Genomic DNA, 26050 nt, shown 5'->3' on the forward strand with positions numbered 1-26050 from the left:
ATGTGGGAAATTCACCGCATTGGTTATTTGGCTGCAGATTTGGTAGTACGTCCAAGTCGCAATGCCATACCTGCTCTGAGCTATGGGTCGGGTCATCTCTTTTTCTCCATTAACCCCTTACCGACATGTGACATAATAGTATATCACATGCCAGGTGCGGGTGCATAGCTGGTAAGTCTTTGCTGCCTATTGCAGCAAAGGCTTACCGGTAACGCATTTGGCATCCAAAAATGCTCAATCTATCAAAATATGATAACGGTTTTTCACTGCGTTTAACCCATAAATGAAAATAGTTGAAAATGGCACATTTTTGCCATTTTTAAAAAAATATAAAAAATTTTATAAAAAAGTGATCAAAAGGTTGTACAGTTCTAAAAATTGTAGCATTGAAAACGTCATCAAAAGTCGCAAAAAAAAGAGACAAACCACAGCTCCGTACACCAAAGTATAACAAAGTTATTAGCGCCAGAAGATGGCAAAATAATACATATATATTTTTTTGTACAGGTTTTCATTTTTGTAAATGTATGTAAACATTATAAAACCTATGCGATTTTGCTATCATCGCAATCGCACCGACCCAAAAAATAAAATGGATATGTCATTTGGGGCGTACAGTGAAATCCGTAAAATCCAAGCCCACACGGAAAAGGGCACAAATGCGTTTTTTTCACCAATATCACTGAATTTTGAATTTTTTTTCCCGCTTCCCAATACATGGAATGGAATATTAAATACCAACATTTTGAAGTGCAATTTGCTACGCAGAAAACAAGCCATTACACAGATCTATACACGGGGAAAATAAAAAAGTTATAGATTTTTGAAGGTGGGGAGTGAAATATTAAACCGCAAAAACGTAAACTGGCTGCTGCAGGAATGGGTTAAAGCGAACCTGTTATCGGAGACCTCATTTTCACTTAAAACAGGTTGGAAAAGCCCATTACACCTGCATTGCAAAGATGCCTTGGTGCCTTCTCTGAACATTTTCATTACAATATAATTTGTGTGTTTGAACTTGCCTGACCCGCTGCCAGAATTCTGTGCTGAGTCCCAGGGTTGGCTTTGGTTTGGATGCAATTAAAAAAAAAAAGAGCGCTGAGGAGTAAGCAGCACAGACAAGGCAAATGGGGTATTTTTGTTACGCATCCAAACCAAGCAATCAACCACTGGGATTCTGGGAGGAAGCCAAGTAAGTAAAAACACACAAATACATTGTAATGAAAATGCTCCCTGTGACTGGTTCCCTTTAACCCCCTTCGAGTCGCAACATTTTTTTTTTATTTGTTCACTTTTGCTTCCCTACCCTACAAAAATCTAAGTTTTTCATTTTTCCATTTACAGAGCTGTGTGACAAGTTGTACTTCATATTCACTGTCTTTATTATTCCATGCCTTGTACTGGGAAGCGGGAAAACAATTCCAAATGCAGTGAAATCGGTGAAGAAAATACATTTGCATTTTGTGTTTTTAATTCATTTAAAAAAAATCAAAACCTTTTATGTATTAAAAAAATGTAGTTTCGTTCTCTTCTGACGCTAATTTTTACTAACTTTTTCATACTAGCTAACACCAGTGGCACTATTTTCTGTTACAGGGTTTAAAGCTGGGAATAGTTGTTTTTATCTTTTGATCGGATATTTTGGGACGCTGCATTAAATGTTTGATTTTACTTGTTCATTTTTACATCAGTTCTATTACTTTTTTTTTTTTTCCTTTTACTATTTTTCAGACCCCATAGGGGTACTTTAACCCTATATTTTCTTATTGATCCTACTATATACTGCCATACTACAGTCTTTCATATGACCTGAGGCTGTCATGGCAACAGATCACCTCTCCCTGATGATGTCACAAGGAGCGATGATCTAAGCAAATATGGCGACGCCCGTGCCCTGATGGCTTTTTAATGTGAGGGGTTAACACCTGCTATCGGTGCTAGCAATATGCAGCAAACACCCACCTTGTATGGAGAGCCCTCCAGTAGAAAGTTGGAAAGCCACATAATTAGAATCTATTAAAGAATTGGGAAATCGGTAATGTTTTCTTTATGTAATTATTCCTATTAGGCTATATTCACACTGCCGTTGCCCGTTGCAGTGCACGGGGAGAGGAGGAGGAGGATGAGGAGGAGGTGAGCGCAGCACGGCGCCGAATTACGGTAAAAGATAGGACAGGTCCCATCTTTTTCCGGGTACGGTGCTGCACGTGTGCTGCACCGTACCGCTCCCGTAGGGCGCCGTGCACCCATTGATGTCTATGGAGGACGTATAGCGGCCGTATATACGTCGGCCGTATATACGTCCTCCATACGTTAGTGTGAATGTAGCCTTGGACCTATTTTATCTAAAATTAGAATATTCTACTATATACATATGAGTAAAGTTACTGTATTTACAGGAGAGATTGTGATCTTGTATTCAGCCAGACGGTGATACTGAGAAAAATTCCCCTCTTTTATACTAATCCGATTGCTCCAATACCTCCTGAGGCTGAGAAAAGTTTCACTAATTTTTCAGTTCCAGGCCCATATTGGAATAGTAAATTCTCAGTGCATCCTTATTATTATCTGTTGGAAATTTCTCTTTCCATGTTCTTTGGTTCATTACAAATTTCATTGGAAGATTGATAATGTGATTGATAACAAAGCGCTGCACCTTTAACCTATGACTGGATTATACTTGTTTCAGACTGCACTTGATTTACAGGTTATGCTGGTGTGGATGCTTCCAGTCACTTTATGGTAGTTGTAGTGTGGTATTCACACAGTGTGGAGATTCTGCTTTGTACCTTTCTTAGATTTCTTCCGGGATGCTCATTCTGTAGCATCTAAGTTTGTGCATGATATTTAGTATACACTGATAAAAAGGCTATATACAAAAATGGTCTGCAAACGGGGTAATGCGCCATGGGGGTAGCACAGGACCTGCTCTGTTTTGCAGATGCCCATCTCTGTCACATTGCGGTGTGACTGTGCACAATAGACCTCTATGGGGGCCTTGAGCTAGTTGCAATTTGTACTAGTGGCTCACAGCCCCATATGGTCGTGTGCACATAACCTGAATATGAAACTAGATAAAAACATTGTTTTTGTAGTTGCTTCCCCACCAAAAAAATCTTGCAAAGAAGCATAAATTTTAGATACTTTAGACCTCACTATTTTTTGATTATCAATGTAGCAAATTTGGTAGTTTGCTCTAGTTTTACAAAGTTAAAACGAACAAAACAAAATGCCATTTGTTGGGTGCTTTATGAATAAAATTATTATATTATGTAACATTTTATCAAAGGTTTGACCTTTTACCTTACAGTTAGCGAAAAGTCAGTAATAATGATGCACTTTAAAAGGAATGTGTCAGCAACACCTATTTTCCAAAACAATATTTTTGTTAACCCCTTAAGGATGTAGGGTTTTTTCCGCTCATTTCTCACTCTCCACCTTCAAAAATCCATAATTTTTTCATTTTTCCGTGTACAGAGCTGCGTGAGGGCTTTTTTTGTGCGTAACAAGTTTTACTTTCCCGTGATGTTATTTATTATTCAATGCCGTGTACTGGGAAGCAGGAAAAAAATTCCAAATGTGGAAAAATTGGAAAAAAAAAAAAAAAGCATGTGCATCACGTTCTTGTAGGCTCAGTTTTTACGACTTTTACTCTTCGCTCCAAATAACACCTCTGCTTTATTCTTTGGTTCGGTACGACGCGGTGATACAAAATTTATACAGGTTTTATTGCGTTTTAATACATTTTCAAAAATTACACAAATGTGTACGAAAAAGGGAAAAAACTATTTGCCATCTTCTTATGCTAATAACTCTTTCATACTTTTGTGTACGGAGCTGTGTGCGGTGTAATTTTTTGCTAAATGAGCTGATGCTTTATTTTTGAGGACTGTGCGACATTTTGATCACTTCATTACAGACCATAAAAAAAAAGGGCATTTTGGGACGTGGTGATACCTAATGTGTTTGTGATTTTAACTGTTTATTATATTTTCTATCAGTTCTTGGGAAAGGGGGGGTGATTTGAACTTTTAATATTTTATAAATTTTTTACATTTTTTAAACCTGCGTTCAGTGCCGCCGCGGGTGGTAGCGATATGCAGCCAAGCCCATCTCTGTATGAAGAGGGCTCAGCCCGTGAGCCCTCTTCATACACCCTTCATAGCTCTGTGGCGGAAATATCAGTCATAGAGCGTGAAGGAGTTAAACTTAATTTTTATTAGGAATTGTTGATTTGTAGTAGTAAAAATAAAAAAAAAAATTCCAATGATAATAGTTTTTAAATATAGATGGTGACTTGGAATGAATAATAATAATAAAGAATTGTATCTGGAAATTGTCAATAGTGAATAGTAATACTGACGCTTGCACTTCTCAAAGGGAACCTGTCATCAGGAGACCTTTTTTCTGGCTTTTTACGATAAAAAGAAAAGTTGGATGAAAGTTTCTTTCTCTCTGCAGAGCAGTGTCCCATGGGAGGGGACAGTCTGGGAGTCATTAAAAAAAACGCCCATATGCCTCCTATTTGAAATAGATGCATGATGGAGCGGTTTCCCGAGGGTGAAGAGGGGGCAGCTCTGCAGAGAGAGAGGTTAACTTTCATCTAAATTTTCTTTTTATAATAAAACTGGGCTTTTCTGATAAAAACACTTTGGCAATGTGTACACTATTCTCTATGAGGGCATGGGAGTACCAGAAGGAGGACTCCTGATGACAGGTTCCCTTTTTAAGTAGATGTTTTCTATATATCATGTCTACATTTACAATATATAACAACTTTATAGTCAACAATGGCTATCATTACAACCACTGCTGCAAATGATGTCCCATTTTATACACTTCTCATTTATGAATGCTTTCCGGTAGATTGCATTGAAATCCAAAATGATGCCACTAGAATGTACAATTTTATTTTTCAGAAAACAAAAGTAAACAGAAAAGGGCTGTATCCCTAAAAGGGTAGAGGAACTATGGAATGAATAGTTGTGCAATCCTGTTTAATGGTAAGGCTCCCACCCAGGCACCAGGGGAGATGTATACAGAGCTTTATCTGCTTTTCTGTGTTGCTCTTCTACATGACCCAAGCCTCCAGCAGTACAACAGAGCTGTCACTAACCTGTACACAGGCTCAATGATAAGGAGATGATTTTTCAAGGATGACAATTCGGCTACATGGAACTGGTAATACCAGCTTTAGTGGGGAGTAAGTAAGGCCCAGTAACTCACAAAACCACAATATTAACGCTGTAGAATGGGTAATATTTTGCATACATAAAGCATTTAACTAAAAATGCTAGAAAGTATATTTTTCATACATTATCTCAGGTTACTGCTAGCTTAGTGGGGTCAAATCTGATGACCAGCTCCCTTTTATATGAATATAGCTCTGCTATAATAGGCACAGCCAGGAGCAGTACTTGCTAAATATCTATACCCTAATCATTTTTTTTTTTCTTTTAAAAAAGAAAAATATGTACCTCAAAGCCAACACATTTTGTATATATTTCTAAACCTTCAAATGCTTGTTCCCGTAATAGTCTTTACTGATCGTTTCACAGGATTGACCCTGACATCTATGTATCAATAAATAAAACAGATTGCTTAGTAGACTGGAATTTCATATTGTGAATGATACTAATGTTATAATGTTCTTTAGAGCAAGATCATTGTGTGAACAAAGCTTCCTTTGACAAGGTCTGTTACGTGTTTGCTTTTCAGACACAAAAGACATCTCTGTTGTATATATACATTTTTTTTTTTTTTATTCTAAAGAACAAGGTCCCAACAGGTAGCAATAAGTTACTGCTTCAAATGCAATGCTGGCACTTCAAGGTAAATAAGTGGATTTTTGGTTGTAGTTTGGGCACTCTGTCTCCAAAAGGTTCGCCATCACTGTCATAGGTGATCCAGTAAAAATGCTTCTAGTGATTGCAGGAGCCTTGCAGTGGAGCCACAAGCTATTGGATACATCTCTTATGATTGGAGATGGAGAGAGAGAGAGACATTTTTTTTCCCAATTAAAATATATACCTCTTTTACTAGAATGCACATAAGAATAAACATAAAAATCGTACCTGGGTTGGGTTTTGCCATACCCACAAATGCCCAATCTATTTAAATGTCAAAATAATTATTCCAATAATTAGTTTTGTCATAATTGCCACCCATAAAAATGTGTATGACAAGCAATCAAAAGGTTGTCAAACCGTGATCAGTGAAGGCATTGGCTCACCCAAACCTTACAGTATGAATTGCGGATCCCAATAGGGCCATTTTGGGGTGTTCCTCACATACAGCCAAGGCTTTCATCATCCCTCTCTTCCTGCTGCTGGAGGGGGAATTTCACAGCACATGCTCAGGTAGGCGCAAGTAAGGAACAGCAAGTACACTGACAAATTGTGTGATACAATTTATGCACACTTAAAGAGAACCCGTCAGGCAAAATAACCCCCTAAACTAAATATATTTTCATAAACTGCCATTAGAGAGCATTACCTCTATCCCTTCATTGTCCCTCTTCATGCCTGTAAACTTAAGCAATGAGGTCCAAAAGCTGTATGAAAATGACCTGTGAAATGTCCAATGAGTCATTTGCATATTCAAGCTGTCCAGCTTATTCATGAGTGGGCGGTACAGCCACACCCCCAGTGCTTGACTGACTGTCTGTATAATGATGTAATGGCTGCTCCATGTGCTTGCTGGAGGCCACCCTTCCTGCAGCCTGTGTGTGTATAGGAGAGATACAACAGCTCCAGGCTGCAGCCATGTTAGAGCAGAACATGTCAGGTACTTGTGTAGCTGATGTCTGTGTCTCTGTGTATTAGGAGGATGCAGCATGTCAGCAGATAAAGCACAGACACTAGCAATGCTTTACTATACATTACACACAGACATGAGCAGGGGGAGGAGAGGGGAGGGGTAACAGGGGTGACATCACTGCCTCTGACCATGTGACCAGCCTCATTTACATGATAAAGAATATATGATTTTACAATGATTAATGTATGAAATAACTAGATAAAGGCTGGGATGGGATCCTTGTGAGCTGCTCCAACAGGTAGAGGTGACAGGACAAGTGACACAGACCTGATGACAGGTGCCCTTTAAATGTGTGATATATATATGTCCATGATGTGTGCTTGTATGCAAGGTGTATAGGTCAGTGGATATATTTTTTTATATCGTGCTTGATTGATATTTTGGTTGTTGGTCTGTTAATACTGCTGTCCTGTTTAAAAAAAAAAAAAAAAAAAAACCTGCTGGTAGTGTGACGTACTTACATAGGAGGCACCAGCAATACCGTGCATGTCCCCACCCTCTATTATTTTTGGAAAGTGGGGAGGGTGGTTAAAAATGCAGATCCACCTCCCTGCTATCCTGTTTGAAATTCCTGCGCAACCTAAAAGTACATTTATACAGCCGGATGCCTGCCCGGCCATACATTCATACAGCTGTGTGCCGGAGAGGAGGAGGAGGTGACCCCTCCATAGAGAACGGCCGCACACACAGGGAGAGATGGTGCATGTTCTATCTTTTCCCCTCTTACGGCGAGGAACGACGCCAGGCCGCCATTGACGTCTATGGGGACGTATATGCGTCCGTACGTACATCCCCACAGATGGCCATATGAATGTACCCTAATATGGGTAAGCTTCTACATCCTTACGTGGAATAAATACATTATTTGCAAGTTAATCTTTGCTGTTCGAGCCTTTTTTTGGCCTAATGCAATACGCACTTTAAACTTGCCCTAATTTCATGCTCAGGTTACTGTCTTTGTGTTTTCCCGGGGATTTTCCCTGTATCTCTACCCCACCACCGTTGACCAAATATTTGTTTGTAACTATATAGGTTTTGTCCCACTAAATATGAATTTTTTTAAATGTATTTCTCTTAACAAAAGTATTTGCTTGGTTTTTTTCCCCATTTGTTTGGGTGCTAATTAATGTCTTTGCAAGCCGAGCTTTGAGGTGTTTGAAGCATATGGGAAGGCATTATACCATGTAAGTTGGTAGCCTGTTGCTGAAATTTCCCTATTTTGTTGCTTTTACATAACTGCATTGTATAATTGTAGATTACGCTGATATTTCTAGAGCCAGGGGTTGAGTTAAGGTCGCATGAATTTATCAACAGGAACTGGGCTCATCACTTCAACTAATTTGTTAAAGTATGTGTGATTTAATATATATGTAGCGGATGGCTGAGAAATTGCTCAGTCGTGTTGTGAAGATAAACAGACAATTCATTGAAGCTGGAAAGTGCCCTAGAGGCCGCACTGAAGATTTTGGCAATAACATTGAACACTGTCAGTGTGATGGTTAAAAAAGCAATCTGCTCCATTTCATTGATTTTATTCTGGCACACAGTAGGAGGGTGTGCACAGGATCACTGTTGTGAAATGTGATCTTTCCTTTGCATGTCTACGGGAGAAGGACGCTACTGTTTAGGCTAGGTTCACACCTTTTTTTGCCGTATGTTGTAAGAACACGTTTTGTGGTTTCCCGATGTATGGGACAGGTCAGGAGCCTATACCTAAGGGTATACCAAAAACACATTTTTGACACACTTCTTAGCATTTTTTAAGTTTTTATTTTTATTTTTTACTGGATTCTCCTCTTCCCTTTTTTCTTGCTCAAGTGGGACCAAATGAATATTTTTGTATCCTGAAACAGAACCTATTTTTTCTTTCTTCAGGAGACTGCTGCCTAATATATGTGTGGAGGTGATGCATCAGAATTCTATTGAAGACCCTTGACCTCCACACATCTGTAATTGAAGCATGTATTACAGTGCATCCATGAGTTGATCCAGAATATGTACTTGCTATTTATTTCCTTAAAGTGGTATTCGGAATATGAACGTTTGAGTTTTGTTTTATTTATTTATAGCATTATGGGTTTTTGTATCAATGTCATTAGTCACAAAATGGAGCTTAAAGAAAATCTACCATTTTGTTTTTATGCATTGAGTCGAGTGGTTCTGCTCAAAAAACAATGATATAATTCAGGACTTTGGGAAAGTTGGGTGTCTAAATAAACACATTACACATGGAGCTTCCTGAACTATCCAGACAAGAATAATCAACTTAAGCTGGATCATATATAGACGACAGCTGTTGGATGGTGCAGCGATTGCTTACTTCTGCCTGTCAGGGACAACGCAGTGATGACGTATCTTAAATTATGCTGGGTGGCACAAGGCTGGAGAAGTGCTAAGCCAGCCAAAGGAGCAAGAGGGCATCATTATCATAATTGTATAATTGTTTTTTTCCAGCAAAACAACTAGGATCAGAGATTAAACAAGATATGTTTCTGCATCGCTGTAGCTACAGCATTGTCAAGGTATGTTTGATTCATAATGCATAAAAGCAAATGGTAGATTTATCCTGGAAAAAGGTGTTTGCATATTTCTCAGAACCCCCTAGTACAGAGGATCAATGGCTATAGGTCTCCACAGGCCTATATACGAGGCCTCAATAGGAGAATTCTTACTTCTGAACCCTAGTCAGTAGCCTCTCACACAACCAAACAAGTTCCCTACGCTGTACTCAAGTGACACAACCACATCTAATCAGTGCTGTGTACATTTGGGAATCTGTTCCTTCTGGAATAGATGAACGGTTTTGGACTTGATCCCACATCTTGTCATTAGGCTTCTGGAAGTCATGCATGGTGTTAACAAGGATGCGTGTTTTTTCTTGTCCCATCCTGGAAACCGTATTTGCATATTTCCCAAACTAACTTGAACTGGTTTCACAGGGAAAGAGTGATTCATTGTGTTACAAATGTTACAACATCAATGCTTTGGTGCTGCTGTTTTAGTAATGCCTATTAATGAGGATCAGTAAATACTAGTTATTTACATATATCAACATGAAAATTAAAATTAACAGCAACTACCCCTTGCTGTAGTTCTTGTCTGCTGAGCTCCCACAATCCATTCAGATCAATTCTTTGTCTCTGCGGAGGCCTCTGACACCCATACAGCAATAAGTTTCTAGAAATGCTACATGTAATGTTGCGATGGAAAACCGTTCCTTGTTCTTAATCCTATAAAGTTGAAGAAAATGCCCATGTATAAAACTTTGGATTTCTAGCTCCCTTGTGGTGACCCTACATGTAAGTTGCTTTTAGACTTTTACAGTAATTTTGAAATTTCCTTATCAACCTGGAACGGTAACCAATTTTTGACAATAGAACGTGAAAGTGATGTCCTATTCCCTGCTGTCTGCAGTGAGATGTTGATGGCTACTCGGGCTTCCCATCACTTGTATAGCCATTCACAGTACAGCTTTAAGCTCCCACAATCACATATAAAATGAGACAGTTGTGGAGCTTGTGATTTCTGTGTACTGCTATTACATTATTATCGTTTTATTACTGATAACAAAGTTCTAAGCTCAATTGCAGTTGACAGCGGCCATATGCTCACAAGGAGATTTTTTTCTTTCTTTTTTTTTTTTAATCATTTCGGTGCATAGGGGAGGTGGGGCTCAACCTTTAGTTATTGGGGAAAAATGGATTCTCCTATTTAGAATCTGCAGTAATAAGCAGCTCTGGATTCTAAACCCTTGGTGAAAATCTGTTTTCACTGCAAGTGATTTTGTTTTTTTCCCCAATAGCCTGTGGATGTAAATGCTGTAACTGCTGCTGTAAATCGCTGCATATGGGTTACACATTTGCATAGAGTTTTACCAGACGTCTGCCACATGTGAATGGTTTTGAGTCAGTACCTGGACTCCTTGTGGGTTCTACCAAACAGTTCAATAATAGAGGCAAGTGTGAAAAATGCTTTTTTTTTCTGCAGAAAACCTAGTAAGGGGCAGAGATCTTTTTTACTGTGAAGGGGCTTAAAACTTCTTCTCAATCTCCCCCTGCCAGAGGATTAATGTGGACATTTTATTGCCAATCTCTTGTGTATTGAATAAGAATAATAATATATAATATCTACATTATGAGGCATTATAATTATTTTTTCTTTCCTTGCCTTAAATGAGCATTTCCATTTAAGAGCAGAGCTGAATTATTGTATTTCATCTTAGAGTATATTGTATGACTGTAGACGGACAAGTAATTTATTATAGCTTTACTCTACCTTTCATGCACTAACAAATCTCAAACCATTGTCAGGCCCATCCTAGATAAGTTGCTGAAAGTTGCTTGGTAACGTGAATATAAACGAGGATATTACAGGATTAAATTGGAATCTTGTTATCACTATTAACTCTTCCTGAACTGGAAATGTGAGCAGTTTGTCTGTTTTCAGTGGAAAAGTTGGAATTAAACTTATTTCGATGTGTTCCGGTTTCTAGAATGAACACACCTGTGCTGTAGAGTCTTATTTGCAGGCAATGTATTAAAGAGTAGCTCATCAGTGATTTTTCAGGCTACGACCGTGCATGCACACGTCCATGCCAAGAACATCCTCCCTCCGACCACTGATATGGGATAGGTATCACAAAGGGGGCGTACAGACGGTCCTGCTGCTTGGGGTTCACGTGACGCACTCCTCCTGGGGACGGCAGACAAACTTTACCAGGGTAAGTACAATATGAGTGATCCCATTAGGGTCTTGTAATCATCCTGGTAAAGTTGTCATTAGTGGCTAACCCCTTTTTGAGACAACTGCTCACGAGTATTCTTGAGCTAGGGATACTTGTGTAACTGGGCTAGCTGCATTTGATGTTTATAACAGTTTATAAATTAACAACATGTTGTGAACTTTGTCTTTGTGCTTCTATTTTTTTTCTACAAGAGCAATAACTTTGGAATCCATTATTTGAACAGTTTTTCTGTTTGCTTTGCTGTATCTTCATTTTTGCTACATTTGCCACAGAATCAGTGGACATCCCTTTCCAGGCTGCTGGTTATTGACATTGCTAGCTACTGGAGCCGGCCAACACCTGACATCGTGTTACCCATGAATTAGATTGCACTCTCTGAGAAATTCCTTTTAACTTAATTCAATGGATAGTCATAACAATGCTTTCATAATAAAGGGATTTTGTTTTTCTCTTGGGAGTCTTATCAATAAAAATGTATTTGCAGAAGTGGCTCTAGCGTAACGTTTGTTCTTTGTATATGTGTTTTTTTGTTTTTTTTATATAAACTCCTCATTCTTATACTCATAACTTTTTTTCATGAATTTATTTTTCTGTGTAAGTGCTGCAGCAGTGCCTGCGCCGGACTGCAGTACTCTGTAAAAATTCCTGTGGGGAAGGGATCATATGTTTCCTTGTATCATGAAGGTCAGTGTTGTAAGGTTATGCAAGCATTAATGTAATCCTCTGTAGCCATTGTAAAGCTAGCTACGTGACGGATAAAAGTATATTATATTATATGTGCTGCATGCTTTTAACTGTTGAAACAAAAGTCGCAGCCCATTGCACCAGATCGTATTATTACTTGTACCTGCCTAAAGGAAATGTAAGCTACCAAGTTCTTGCATATTTTTTTAAGTCTGTACCACCAGTTATGTAGCTATCGGTACCAAAATCTGGATGTGATCTGAAAGATGAAATTCTTATATTAGAATGACACAAAACCATGTTTCTAGATACTATACGGCTGCAGATGGGGACGTCTGAAGTGACATTCCCCCTTCACCTTAAACTGGACTTGGCTCAGGCAAAATCATGGCTTTTCTTTGGCTCATTTTCATGGCTTTGGGGGAGATTTTTTTATTGTTAAACGGGCGAGATTTCACATGAGGAAATTCTAAAAAGGACATTTCATACCCTACCTGAGAAGGCTAGTAGTTTAACCCCTTCCTGCCGCAGCCCTTTTTCGTTTTTGCGTTTTCATTTTTCACTCCCCACATTCAAAAATCTGTAACTTTTTTATTTTTCCATGTACAAAGCTGTGTGACTGCTTATTTTCTACGTAACATTATTACACTTCAAAATGGTATTTAATATTCCATGCCGTGTACTGGGAAGCGGGGGAAAAAATTCCAAATGCAGTGAAATTGGTAAAAACCCGCATTTGTGCCGTATTCTTCTGGGCTTGGATTTTACGTATTTCACTGTGCACCCCAAATGACTCGTCTGCTTTATTATTTGGGTCAGTACGATTATGGGGATAACAAATTTATATACGTTTTATATTGGCTTTTATACATTTAAAAAAAAAAATTAAAAGCTCCTGTAGCACATTGTAATGAATGGGTTAACCCGAAGTAGCTTCTGGTCTTCGTGAGACCCGAAGCTACCATGGCAACGGATCGCCGCTCCCCGATGACGTCATGGGGCGCGGCATTCCTCAGAATGATGGCAGAGCCTTTAACAGATGGATCAAGTTATGACCAAACTTTATATCCTTCTTTCTGTATCTGGTATTTTTACAGTAGATGTTCGGGTTTGTTCTTCATATACCAAATTAGAAGAACCTTTGGTTGCTGACTGACGCGATCATTTTGCTAATGATGAGCTATTCCAATACAGGAATGTTCTCACTAACAATCAGAAGCCCAATGCTGTGCTAAATAGTCCATTTTTTCTTGGTGAAGTATTTTCCCAGCATATTTCTTGCATTTGGTTGTATGGTAATAACCTTATTATCCTATCCAATCTAGCAAGTTAGAATTGTACCTGCTTGCATAATGCCCTGGAGTTGAGGTTGGGACACAATTTGTATTGTCTCCATCCCTCTCCCTCAGGTTATTTATATAGAACATCACACACAAATGCAAATCTCTTATATAATCATTACTTGATATATGGCAACCACCATGTTTGTCCCTCTTTAATTACAGTCTTCACCATTTACTACAAATACTATAGTTCTTTAGTTTCTCTTTTGTTATGAATATTGCTGGGTTTTGAAGGCTGTACTGACCAGTAGTCTTCCTTCTGACAGACCTGATATACCACATATGCAAACTGCTTTAATCCAACTATGAATCCAGCTATTGTTGCTGCGTTATCAAACTTTTGATTACCTTTTGCACTAATCTTCCTATCAACTTTTAAGTTAGTAGTAGTTTCATCTGAATAAAGCAGTATCAGGATTTGCTGTAAAGCTTTTCAGTCCCATTGTGTCATCTGAAAAGTAACTTAGAGGTTGGCAGACAGAGAACTTGTACATTAGTCTCAGAACTCCACGTTCCTGTCTGGGTTTTTGGGCAGCATTTTACTGCTGAGCTGCTGCCAGGAAGATCAGAGAACAATCCTGAGGGAAGCAGAGGAATTCCCTTTTCATTCAGTAGAGTAGAAAGAAAATTTAGGTTAGCGCACTCAAGGGGTTATCCTGCTGTATTCTGTGGATTAGTGTCCTGGATCCCAGGGGTTAAATTCTTCATAAGTTGTATCCCTCTACTTTTCTTAATAGAACCTTTTGATTTAATTTTTTATTTAAAGCTTTGACCTTTCTCATACTGACCCCACTGCCGTAAAAATATAATGCTGCCTTCAGCCTATTGCCCACGAGCGAGTTTGATGCATACAACGCAATGTGTGCGGATTGGTATGAGTGGCCCAAACGCTCATAAACTGGTACTGGACTCTGCCTGCTAGTTCAGTTCTAGTTAATTCAGGCCGGGCGTTGGAGCCAGAACATGATGTGAGCTGTACGCATCGAACTCTATTTGGGCAGTAGGCCAGGGTGGTACATTAGTCACCAGTTCTTGTAATATCATGGTATAGCAACAGCAGTCTTCCCCCAACATGTTTTCAGAGAGATCACAATATTACAGTAAATTTGTGACCATTCACTTTGTGAATTATTGATGAAGTATGTGATGATCCATTATCTTTATGCGGTAGTCTTTTTCTGGCAGATGTCCCGTCTTCCCACTTCTATTACATACCACATGTCCGTTTTCAGCTGTCCAGGGAACTTGTCTGGTATAATTAATAGGAAGTTAGTGTTATTTTTATACTTTGCATCGAAAGTAATCTGGTATAATTGACATTTTTACTATGCTGCCATGGAAACATTATTGTTCTTGAATTTTTAATGAGATGATGGCACTAGTACTATTGACATGGTTTTCTTTGGCTAAATGGAGATAAGGTCTGATGGAAAGATTTCACCTCTCCCCTAAACTGATGCATTTATGTAGCCTTCAGTGCCTTAGCTGTGGCCAGCACCCTCCTGCCAGGCTATGAGAGCACAAGTAACCAATGAGCACTCCCAACAGTGACTGAATAACGTATTGGGCAGACGCTAGGCCCATGGAGTAGAGCAGTGATTTTCAACCAGTGTGCCGCGACACATGGTCGGGTGTGCCGCGGGGGAAAGTTCCCCAAACTATGGTGCCCCCTGTGTTTTCTTTCCCAGAGAAATGTAAAATGAGAAATACTATAGTCATGAGGCTGGTGTCAGGTGAAGGATGGAGTGGGATAGTAGTGTGAGGGCTCTCCTCTCAGGATATTGGGTGAAATGTTTTGTTAGAAAATTACCCAATCTCCATTACAGTGGTCAATGGACTTTAAGACGCAGACGCTTTTTTTATCAAGATTTTTTTTCCCCTTTACCACATCACCTCTTGAGAGGGGGATCCGCCCCATGGAAAGGAAACCTGCGCATATGACAGGCCTCTCTCCTGTCCTCAGATTTCCGTCAGGGACAGGAAACCACACGTGTGTGTTGAAGAGGATTACTACCTGGTGCCTGTCTGAGGGCAGGAACTGGGGTCTGATCCTGGCCGGTGATCCGGAGGTCATCCAAATCTGGAGTTTTGGATCTGGTCCAAAGCAGCACAGACAAGGTGCTGCGTGTCCTGGCTAAATGTTAGCAGTGATGACAGTCGCCATGGGGCGTGATCTAGCCCCAGAAGTTTCATGATGTGTCCCATGAGCAGGAACTGCCATGCGCCTGTTCTGGTTTCCTGCAGCATTCTGCTGACCCCAGTGTGGGAGCAGGTATGCTGGGAGGTGGGTCCGGTGTCTCCAGCTGTAGGTTTTGGAGTTGTGTGTGTCTTGGACAGGAAGTTCTTATAGTTATCAGGGACACTGACTACTTTGGGTCCAGGAACCCAAGGAAGAGGTTCAGTTTTTCAGGGAATTTGGAATCTGTCAAAAGCAGTTAGTCCCCAAAGTGCAGAAGACTATAACCATGAACTGTACATCCTTTGCTTGTATAAACAGACAAGGAGCAGTTTATGTTAGAGGATCAGACAATGTAAAGGAAAATGTTCTGTAACAAGCTCCTTCGGTTCTTCTAAAAATGCCCAACTTCCTTATCCGAAAAGCCTTTATCATTCATATGTTAATCTCTACTAGATTTAGAACATTATAATATTCTCTATCAGATTTTCTTTTGAAGGGATCAAAACGTTCAGCTTTCTGGTTAGTAGACATGTAATGCTTGGGTGATTAGGTCATAGAGGCAGTCTCCACATTATGTCCCACAGTAGGATGTCTTTACTCACACAGACATCCTGGTGACAGTTTCCCTTTAAAAGAATGTGTATTGGGTGAAAGGCAAGTAATCAGTTAATTCAGTGGTCTAGACCAGTGGTCCCCAACCAGCTGCCCCCATATCACCTTTTCTGTGGAATGTCCACCCCTCCTATTTCACCTTTTTCTTTAGCTGGCACCCTCCCATGTCTCCTTTCCTGTAGATGCCCAGCTTCTCCCATGCCCCCTATACTGTAGCATGTCCCCCTTCTCCCATGCCCCCTATACTGTAGCATGCCCCCCTCCTCCCATGCCCCCTATACTGTAGCATGCCCCCCTCCTTTTGCTTCTAATGTCAAAAAATACTCAACTTCCCCATTCCCCAGCATCTGTCTTCTCTTCACGTTTCTTCCGCGTTAAAAGGGTAGACCGATTGTTAATAAAGTTCTGGATTCGGGCGAAGGAAGGATTTAAAAAAAAAAAAAAACCTGCTCTATTCAACAATTACATTATCTAAAATGCACTTTATGGTAATATAATATTTGAATAAATCTGTTTCTAAAAATGATTTAAATGTGTTAATATACATATACAGACTTGTATACAGCCCCTTTTAAGCAACCCATAAATACAAAAATGTAGTTATAATTGTATCGATCCAGAAGGTAGAACATTTACAACACCAGAACAAAGTTAAATACAGAGACGAGATCAGACAAAAAAAAACAGCCCAAGAAGCAAGTTCTAGAACAGCCTAAGAACCAAGGTCGTCCAGATTTACTACACCAGAACTGTGATCAGAAGAAAAAAATACAGCTTCAGGACCGAGAACAATAAATGCAGCACCAGAACTTAAGTACAAAAACTTGGAACCAAGCTCCGTGTAAAAGTACTGAGTATTGAGTGCAGAATTGTGAGCGCTTTCTATAAATCTGGGGACTCACAGATGACTTCTTTAACTCCTTAACGCTCTGCGCCGTAGCTCTACGGCGCAGAGGTATAAGGGAAGTATGAAGAGGGCTCACGGGCTGAGTCCTCTTCATACAGAGGTGGGGGTTTTTGCATTTTGCACAAAACCCCCACCGCTAATAACCGCGGTCGGTGCTTGCACCGATCGCGGCTATTAACCCTCTAAACGCCGCCCGCAAAGTCGCGGGCGGCGTTTAAAAGACGGCGGCGCGCGGGCGCCGCCATCTTTTTTTCGATCGCCACGCCCCCGAACGTCATCGGGGGGCGGCGATCGGTTACCATGGTAGCCTCGGGTCTTCTCTTGACACGAGGCTACATGGTTTATGCAGGTTCGTTACAATGAGCCAGTGGCTCATTGTAATGTAAGACCTGCAAAAACGCCATATATTGCAATACTGTAGTATTGCAGTATATGGTAGGAGCGATCTGATCATCTAGGGTTATTGTACCCTAGATGGTCTAAAAAATAGTGAAAAAAAAAAGAAAAAAAAAAGTTTAAAAAATAAAAAAAATTAATAAAATATTAAAAGTTCAAATCACCCCCTTTCCCTAGAACGGATATAAAACATAACAAACAGTAAAAATCACAGACATATTAGGTATCGCCGCGTCCCAAAATGCCCGATCTATCAAAATATAAAAACGGTTACGGCCGGCGGTGACCTCCGAGGCGGGAAATGGCGCCCAAATGTCCGAAATGCGACTTTTACACCTTTTTACATAACATAAAAAATGAAATAAAAAATGATCAAAATGTCGCACAGACCTCAAAATGGTAGCAATGAAAACGTCGCCTCATTTCGCAAAAAATGACCCCTCACACATTTCCGTGCGCCAAAGTATGAAAAAGTTATTAGCGTCAGAAGATGGGAAAAATTTTTTTTTCTTTTTTGTACACATTCGTTTAATTTTTGAAAATGTATTAAAACACAATAAAACCTATATAAATTTGGTATCACCGCGATCGCACCGAACCAAAGAATAAAGTAGGCGTGTTATTTGGAGCGAAGAGTGAAAGTCGTAAAAACTGAGCCCACAAGAACGTGACGCACGTGCGGTTTTTTTTCAATTTTTCCACATTTGGAATTTTTTTTCAGCTTCGCAGTACACGGCATGTTAAAATAAATAACATTACGGGAAAGTAAAATTTGTTACGCACAAAATAAGCCCTCACACAGGTCTGTACACGGAAAAATGAAAAAGTTATGGATTTTTGAAGTTGGAGAGCGAGAAATGAGCCGGAAAACCCTCCGTCCTTAAGGGGTTAATTAATCATCTTCTAACTGGCTGCCATTTCTGCTTCTTCCAGCCACAACTCCTCTGCAGATTTTAGTAAATTTAAGACTCCTCATTTCTTCATCATCATCTGTTCTATATTCTTATTGCAAACTTAGAGATCACTATTGTGTCCACAAAGTAGGCAATATAGTAAAAGTCCCCGCATGGTCGCCAATACAGTAAAGGTGCCCCCACACAGTAGAGTAGCCTACTGTCCCAGGGACACGCAAAAATAAATGAAACCTACTTACCTCTTTCCTCTCTGCCCCTTCTCTTGCTGCTTTCTCTTCTCATTTGCATATGTTTTTTTTTTTTTTTAAATAAAGGCAAGTGTCACAAACCCCACACACCGGAGTCCAAACACAGGGTGCACTTACTCTATGGAATCCCAGAATTCAGCCATTAAGCCCCACCCACTTCCACAAAATGGCGTCCTAATGCTAAATTTACTACATGCGTTCTGCACCCAGTCACAGCCACCACCCACTAGTTACTTATGCAAAGAAGGACGTAGGCACTTTAATGCACACTGATGATTACACACAGGACACTCACTACTTATACTATATTAAAATGACCTGGTAACGTAATTCCTGTTGGAGACTGATTCTTTAAGGCTACAGGCAGAGGTTTATTAAAGTTAACACTTTAATATACATAAAAATACAGTACACTCGGAACAAAATTGTCAGATAAAGTTAAAATCAATACAAATACAATACTTACAAACAGTTGGGGGAAACAGAAACTCAAAACTCTTGCTATGGAAATAGGTAGACGTTCCGTGGCCCAAGAACAGGGCATAGAGAGCGATCCAGTCTTCTAGTTTATAAAATCCTCAAACTGAACCAAAGCCATGTGGCCGCTTCACTAATGTAAAGCCACAAGGTTTTTGACTGCCATGCCTGGCTGTGATGTCACTGTGAGGGGGAGTTTTTCCATTCCCCTCCCATCAGAGAGGCATTCTCTGGGTCTGGGAATTTATTAAAACCCATAACTTTTGATTGGAAGATGGCACAAACGTTATTGCCATTTACCCCATACCACACTTAGGGTGTCTAAATCTAATATTATGGATGCACTGTAATTGGCTGCCGCTAGGCTTCCGGTACGCGCTCCAGAAGCGTATCTAAATCCTATAACTGTCCCGTGTAACCGGGGACCCATTATTATGAATTATGCCCCAGTTATGGACAGCTATGGTATTTTCCATTTGTTGTTATTTTTGGCGGCAAAACCCCCACACACGTGTCCCCTATTCCTTTGCTCTCTTTGTCTCCAGAGCTGTGAGTGTCTGCACTTGCTCTCTGGTCAGTGTTGGCTCCAGCTGTAACAGTAACTCCTCTAACCAGTCATAAATTTATGGAGAAGCAATGAAAGAGAAAAAATGAAACCCAAACAAATGTACAGTGGTGCAATATTATCACAGCAAGATGGTGAGATTACACACAAGACAGAATGCTAGTATGGATAATTCATACCCTACCTGAGGACACTGCTAGTTTAGTGGTGTCAAAGCTTTAAATTCGACTCTGACGCTTGATATTCATTCATCAGTCATAGCAGCAGATGACGGCAAAGACAGGATATTACATCTAACCCTATCACTCTCTGCAGAGACAGGCGTTAATGTATTTCATGAATTTCTTTTACTATCTACGTTATGCATCTCTCCTGTATTTATAACTAGTCTATTGATTTGCAGGCATACTTTACTGTTGCATACATCGTTATCATCGTTATACATTTCTAAATTAAAGTTCCTGATGTGCATGTTTTGGCATAATAATTAAATTAATTACAATATAACTATACAGGAGCGTCTTTTGCTCTGTTCCTCAGATACTATGTTTAATAATCTCATCTCTATGCTGCATAAAATGTGTGATCTTCAACTCTGCGGTTTCAGGTTTACAGCCTTTTTTGCAAGACTGCTCTTGCCAGAATTACCCCGTGTGGGGCACTCTTTGCAGAGGCATCTGCATTTATAGAAACCTGCTGCTAAGTTACCCTCAGATATTCTTAAGTTACTTAAGTTACAAGCTTTGTCGTGCTTCACTTTCTTGTAAAATGAAACCTGTTGATGATTTACTGCCCTGTGATGGTGGTATTAGCAGTAGATGTATGCTGCCACTACATTATAGAACTGTGTATACATTGTGACATGGTATCACACAACATCACCGTATACTGCTTGTGTATGTGCACAATCTAGTTCTTACAATCGTTTTTTTTCTACTTTTTTTTTTACAGGATTTAAGTGCCCAGTTTGCTCAAAATTCATTCCCACAGATGAAATGGATTTGCACCTAGTGATGTGCTTAACAAAACCAAGGATAACATATAATGGTAAGTGGTGCAGGTTCCTCTTTTTAAGTGAAACTCCATTAAAATGTACTCAATGATGGTCAACCCATATTCTTTTGAATGTATACAAGTCCCTGTGAATTCCTCCTTCCTCTCAGACAGTCCATGTGGCTATGTGGTCACATCTCACTTAAAAGTCCTATAGCTTATTCTTTGTCTGATATGTCTGCTTTCTTATCTCCATAATAGACTTTTATTTTCTATCCAATTATATGTTAATAAATGTCTGATAGATGCAGGGGCGCACCTGCCATGAGGCGAGTTGAGATTCTCGCGTCAGGCGGCGCGCCTCCTGCTAGATGAGGGGGCGCCGTCAGGCTCCCGCCTGCCGGCATGTCCTCCGGCCGCCACATGGACCTGCCCAATGCATCAACCCGCCCGCTGGCCGGCACACTCCACCACCCATCACATCCACCCGCCCACACATTGCCCAGTGGCCCGCCCATCACATCCACCAGCATGTGGGCACTTCTCCCTGCGGCTCGCCCATCACATCTCCCCGCATGCTGGCACTTCCCCCGGCAGCCCGCCCCCAACACGGCCACCCGCGCGCACATCGCCCCGCAGCCCGCCCATCACATCTCCCCGCATGCCGGCACTTCACCCGGCGGCCCGTCCATCACATACACCTACCCGCAGGCACAGGTACCTATCCCAGCCCAAAGTCCCCCGCCCTCCAAACGCCCACCGTCACATCCACCTGCCGGCACAGGTACCTGTCCCAGCACAAAGTCGACGCTGCATGCTTTATATGGTATATGGCGGGAAGCTCTATGTATTTTGCATTGCTTTATTTTCATATTAAACCAATATGATTGCGTCTGGTCCTGACACTCCATGATATATTACATATTTGGAGGGGGGGGGGGTGTCTTTTTATAGCTCGCCTCAGGCAGCAGAAAGGCTAGGTGCACCCCTGGATAGATATGAAACCCACGGTAGATGTAATTCTCCCTTCAGGGGCTCACAAGTATTCATATCATTTGAAATTTTCATTTTTAAGCATTACACCAAACGTAAAGATCTAATTGATTACTTTGTGTCACCCTATTACAAAAATATCAATATTAAAAACATTTATTTGCGGCATAGTTGTAGCTCGGTCACATTGTTTGTAGAAGTTTTCTGCAAATCAATTTTCATGCCACAGATTCTCAATTGGATTCTTTTTAGAAAGGTCCCTTAATTACCCATTCCAGTATTTACACCCACTTTATTACAGCTATGTCTTTATAGTGATTGGCAAAGCTGCCCACAGTTCCTCTTGATAAATCCCATAATTTTATTTGCCTGGGAAGGAGCAGTCTAGCACTGGTCCAATATTTATTTTTGTGGCACCTTCACTGGTAAGTGTGCCTTGGCCATGTTCGCTTCTGGCATTGTGTGCTGCTGCTCATGTCACCAACTGCAGCACAGAAGTGAGATAGTTTGCCATGACAGTGGAGGTCAATTAATGTTAAAATCTCTGTTCAGCATGGTGTTCAATTGCCCCAGGAGTGTAAGACTCCATATATGAAACATTTTTAAATTTCAAAATGTCTGATCTATTCAAATCTAAAAATAATTATCCCGTATGGCAAATGCTGTAATGAAAGAAAACAAAGAAATTACATTTGTCCAAATATGAATAAGTAGTAATCAAATGGATTTAACATTTTCCAAAATGTTATCACTGACAAATAGCTGGGTTCCTGACAAAGTATATATTAAAAAAAAATATTGTCGTCAAAGGATAGTGATAGTCCTGTGTGTGTGGTTTTTTGTTTGTTTAATCCTTGGCATAATAATGTTTTTCCTTTTTTGTGTGCGTCCCCAACATTTATCATGTTCCCCAAAATCCAACGAAGACAGCGATATATTATTGTACAATCCCTTACACATCAGTAACCCAAATAAAAATATTTATATATAACCATAAGAGCTCATTCACTAGGTCGTTCATGGGGACATACATGTGGCTGCAAATTTGCGTCTGCATATAGGTCCCCATAGACTGCAATTGCGGCCTGGCGGCTATATGATGCCACATGTGGCACAGACCCGCGCCGTACACTGGCGAAAGATAGAGCATGCACTATGTTTTGGCGAGTCTGCGGGCGCAAGCTGCTATTTCCTATGGAGGGGGTCACCTCCAGCATATGGTAGTATGCCCGCGCGTGTGAATGTACCCTAAACCAAACGAGATAACATGGATCACTTTTAGATGGGTGTAATATGCACACAATAACACCTTCTGCAAATCATAAGAATTTTGGTAAGAACACCATAACGTACGTATAAATAATGTAGGGTTGATGTGAGATAAAATCTGTATTCAGGAATATGTGTGTATTTTTCATGATACATGCAACCTTTTGGACAAGTTCTGGGTCGTGGTGTTAATATGTAGGTACATTAGGTGAAGAAGATAAAATGTTTATCCTTCCCTCAATATATGACAGAGATTGGGAGTAGGAGAGGGTTAATAACCGTAATAATGTGTGTATGAGAAATTATTCAAAGTGCTATTCATATTCTCGTATAACATTGGAGGATAGGACTGTTGTGCAATAAAATGATACCATATAATAATGGTTTGGGCCTCACTACCAACCTGGTGCTTCCTTTTCCTTTTTACCTGATGCAAATAAATGAAAGTAGTGTGTTCCTATTGTGGTTAGCATAGGAAGTTACTGGAGCTAATGTGAGGGAAGCATATATAATATTATATGGCATTATTCCATTATTTTATAAGGGGAAGGTGTTTGCTTCAAAAGTTGAATTTGGTTGGTACTGTACCATCTGTTTATGTAAGAGCAGTCTATTTAATGAAGTTTTCTCAAGAAACTAAAGGATTTACTATCATTGGGTACAGACAAAAACGTAGCAAAACACATTCTCCTCCCGGCTGGGTCCTTTATGACCTCTACTGACAGGGCTATTCCTTGAGAACTGAGGTGCCGAGCCTTTGCTGGGTCTCAATAGTGCTAATAGTTTTTGTTTCTTATTGCCCCTTCCACAGGACAATCTAGTAAATGCATGGATATGTGTTTATTCAGTAGTGTGCTCCGGTCCAATCATCCAGTATTATTATTTGTCTAAAGGCTGCTGTCATACTGCTTTATGTGCAGGAGCCTTGTAGATAGAACGAAAGCTACACAAAGCCTGAATCAAATTGTCTTTTTCAAATCTGTCCTAAAGACCAGGCCCGCTCCCTGGTAAAAAAAAAAAAAAAAAAAAAAGATTGCGTACAGCCGATTCCCAGATACAAAAAGGTTGGGGAACACTGCTCTACAGGATTCTTATGCAAGTTATTCTGCCTGCATCTCAGGGAGCATCCACACCGTGTGCTGGAGAGGTGACCCCTCCATAGAAAACAGCAGCGCACGGCCACACAGTCGGGAAAAGATGCAGCATCCTCTATCTTTTACCAGTGTACGGCGTGAAACGTACATTTTAATAGTAAAACTATCACCTGTTGCTGCAGGGAATATTGTGCTTTGTATGTTCAGTATGTTCATTTAAGTATTTTCTTTTTCAGAGGACGTTCTTGGAAAGGATGCAGGGGAATGTACAATATGTCTGGAAGACCTTCAACAAGGGGACACAATCGCAAGACTACCCTGTTTATGTATATATCATAAGGGGCAAGTATTCTATTATTTTTTTTTTTTTTTTTTTAATTGTATGTGTATTTGGGTTTTTGTTTTTGTTTTTTTTTAAATCTCCTTTTATTTTTTCATTTGATGTAAAAGGGTTGACCAAGAATAAAAGAAAAGAATAGAGACCCATAGAATTATAAAATGTAGCACTTCAGGAGTGTTCTAGTGTTTTCTGTGATATTGGGAGTTGCTTGGGGCTGGTAGCAGAGAAGTGGGGAGTAATATTTTATTTTATTGACTCGCCTTTAGAGTCTGTTTAGAAACTTCATAAGTCTGTAGAAGTCTCATCCATTATCCAGATTAAAAATTGACTACAACAATGGATGTCTATGCAGCAAAGACTTACCGGCTATGGAGAGGGCTCAGCCCATGATCCCTCCCCATGCCCCCGGCGTGTGACATACTATTACGTCACGCGTCGGTAAGGGGTTAGAGAACAGAATTGCAAAAATTGACCCTGATATTCAGGCATCAATGGCCATCAGTCACAGGGGTTAAGTAAGTCACATGTATAATATCTTTAACTGTAAATGAAAAACATGGTAAACCTGAATGGTTAACGTCTGAACACCTGTGTATATGAACACTGTATATAGAGAATATTCTCACTGGGGATATTTGCAGAATATAACGGTAGCATGTTGTTTTGGGTCTGATTGTTGTTCTTTTATTTCTTTTTCTTTGACAGGTGCATAGATGAATGGTTTGAAGTAAATAGATCTTGTCCTGAGCACCCATCAGACTAGACAGCGGTTATCCTGTATGATAGGTGAATAACACACACATGACCATGTCAGAAGCAATGTCTACTTCAAAATTAGACCTCTATAGGGCTATTCTACATTACATAAAAGAGGACTATGGGATGTCATGTCTATCAATGGGGGGACGCAGTAGGGCCAGGTTAGAACACAAGAAGTTACAAAAAGATCCAGCATACATTACTGTCTGTACACCCACTTCATCTTATTTACTCCCATATCAGTGGTGGGAGAGGAGTGAGTGATGTCTGCACTGCCCCTTTATACCACCAAAAGCGTCAGGACACAGGGGTCACACGACCTGCTGCTCCCGTCAGGAAGCAATAAACCTTATCAGGGTAACTAATAATATGGGTTGGTACTTAATCGATTAAAATTTTTATATAAGCGGCAAATGAACAGAGCAGCTGCTCACACATGTGACTGGTGCTCTAATGGTCTCTAAGACGCTGGTGGAGATAACCAGGCACAGTACTTTCCTACCTCATTTCCTGTATAGAGTGACAGCTAGCATGTCCTACTTGTCACTACATTACTTTGGGGTGCAACATGCGCCCATTCACGTGATCTGTGGTGGGTCTCGCATCAATCATCATGTTATCTCCTGTCCTATCTATAGGTGGAAACTGGATGTGCCTGGACAACACCTTTACCCAACTCTCCCTTTCACTTCTCCTATATTCGCAGCAGGACCC

At 40.2% G+C, this 26050-nt stretch overlaps 1 protein-coding gene across 1 annotated transcript in view; it reads left to right on the plus strand.

Annotated features, from left to right (window-relative positions):
- ZNRF2 (zinc and ring finger 2) overlaps window positions 1–26050 on the plus strand; it is a 56918-nt gene that overhangs the window by 26281 nt on the left and 4587 nt on the right. Inside the window, exons 2-4 of the mRNA XM_072153507.1 lie at window positions 20840–20935; window positions 24474–24579; window positions 25283–25363. Of these exons, the coding sequence (XP_072009608.1) occupies window positions 20840–20935; window positions 24474–24579; window positions 25283–25340 (260 nt within the window). The 3' untranslated portion in view covers window positions 25341–25363. The remainder of the gene's footprint in view (window positions 1–20839; window positions 20936–24473; window positions 24580–25282; window positions 25364–26050) is intronic.

This window comes from Engystomops pustulosus, chromosome 5, assembly GCF_040894005.1.
Source record: "Engystomops pustulosus chromosome 5, aEngPut4.maternal, whole genome shotgun sequence".
In the NCBI taxonomy this organism is placed as follows: Eukaryota; Metazoa; Chordata; class Amphibia; order Anura; family Leptodactylidae; genus Engystomops; species Engystomops pustulosus.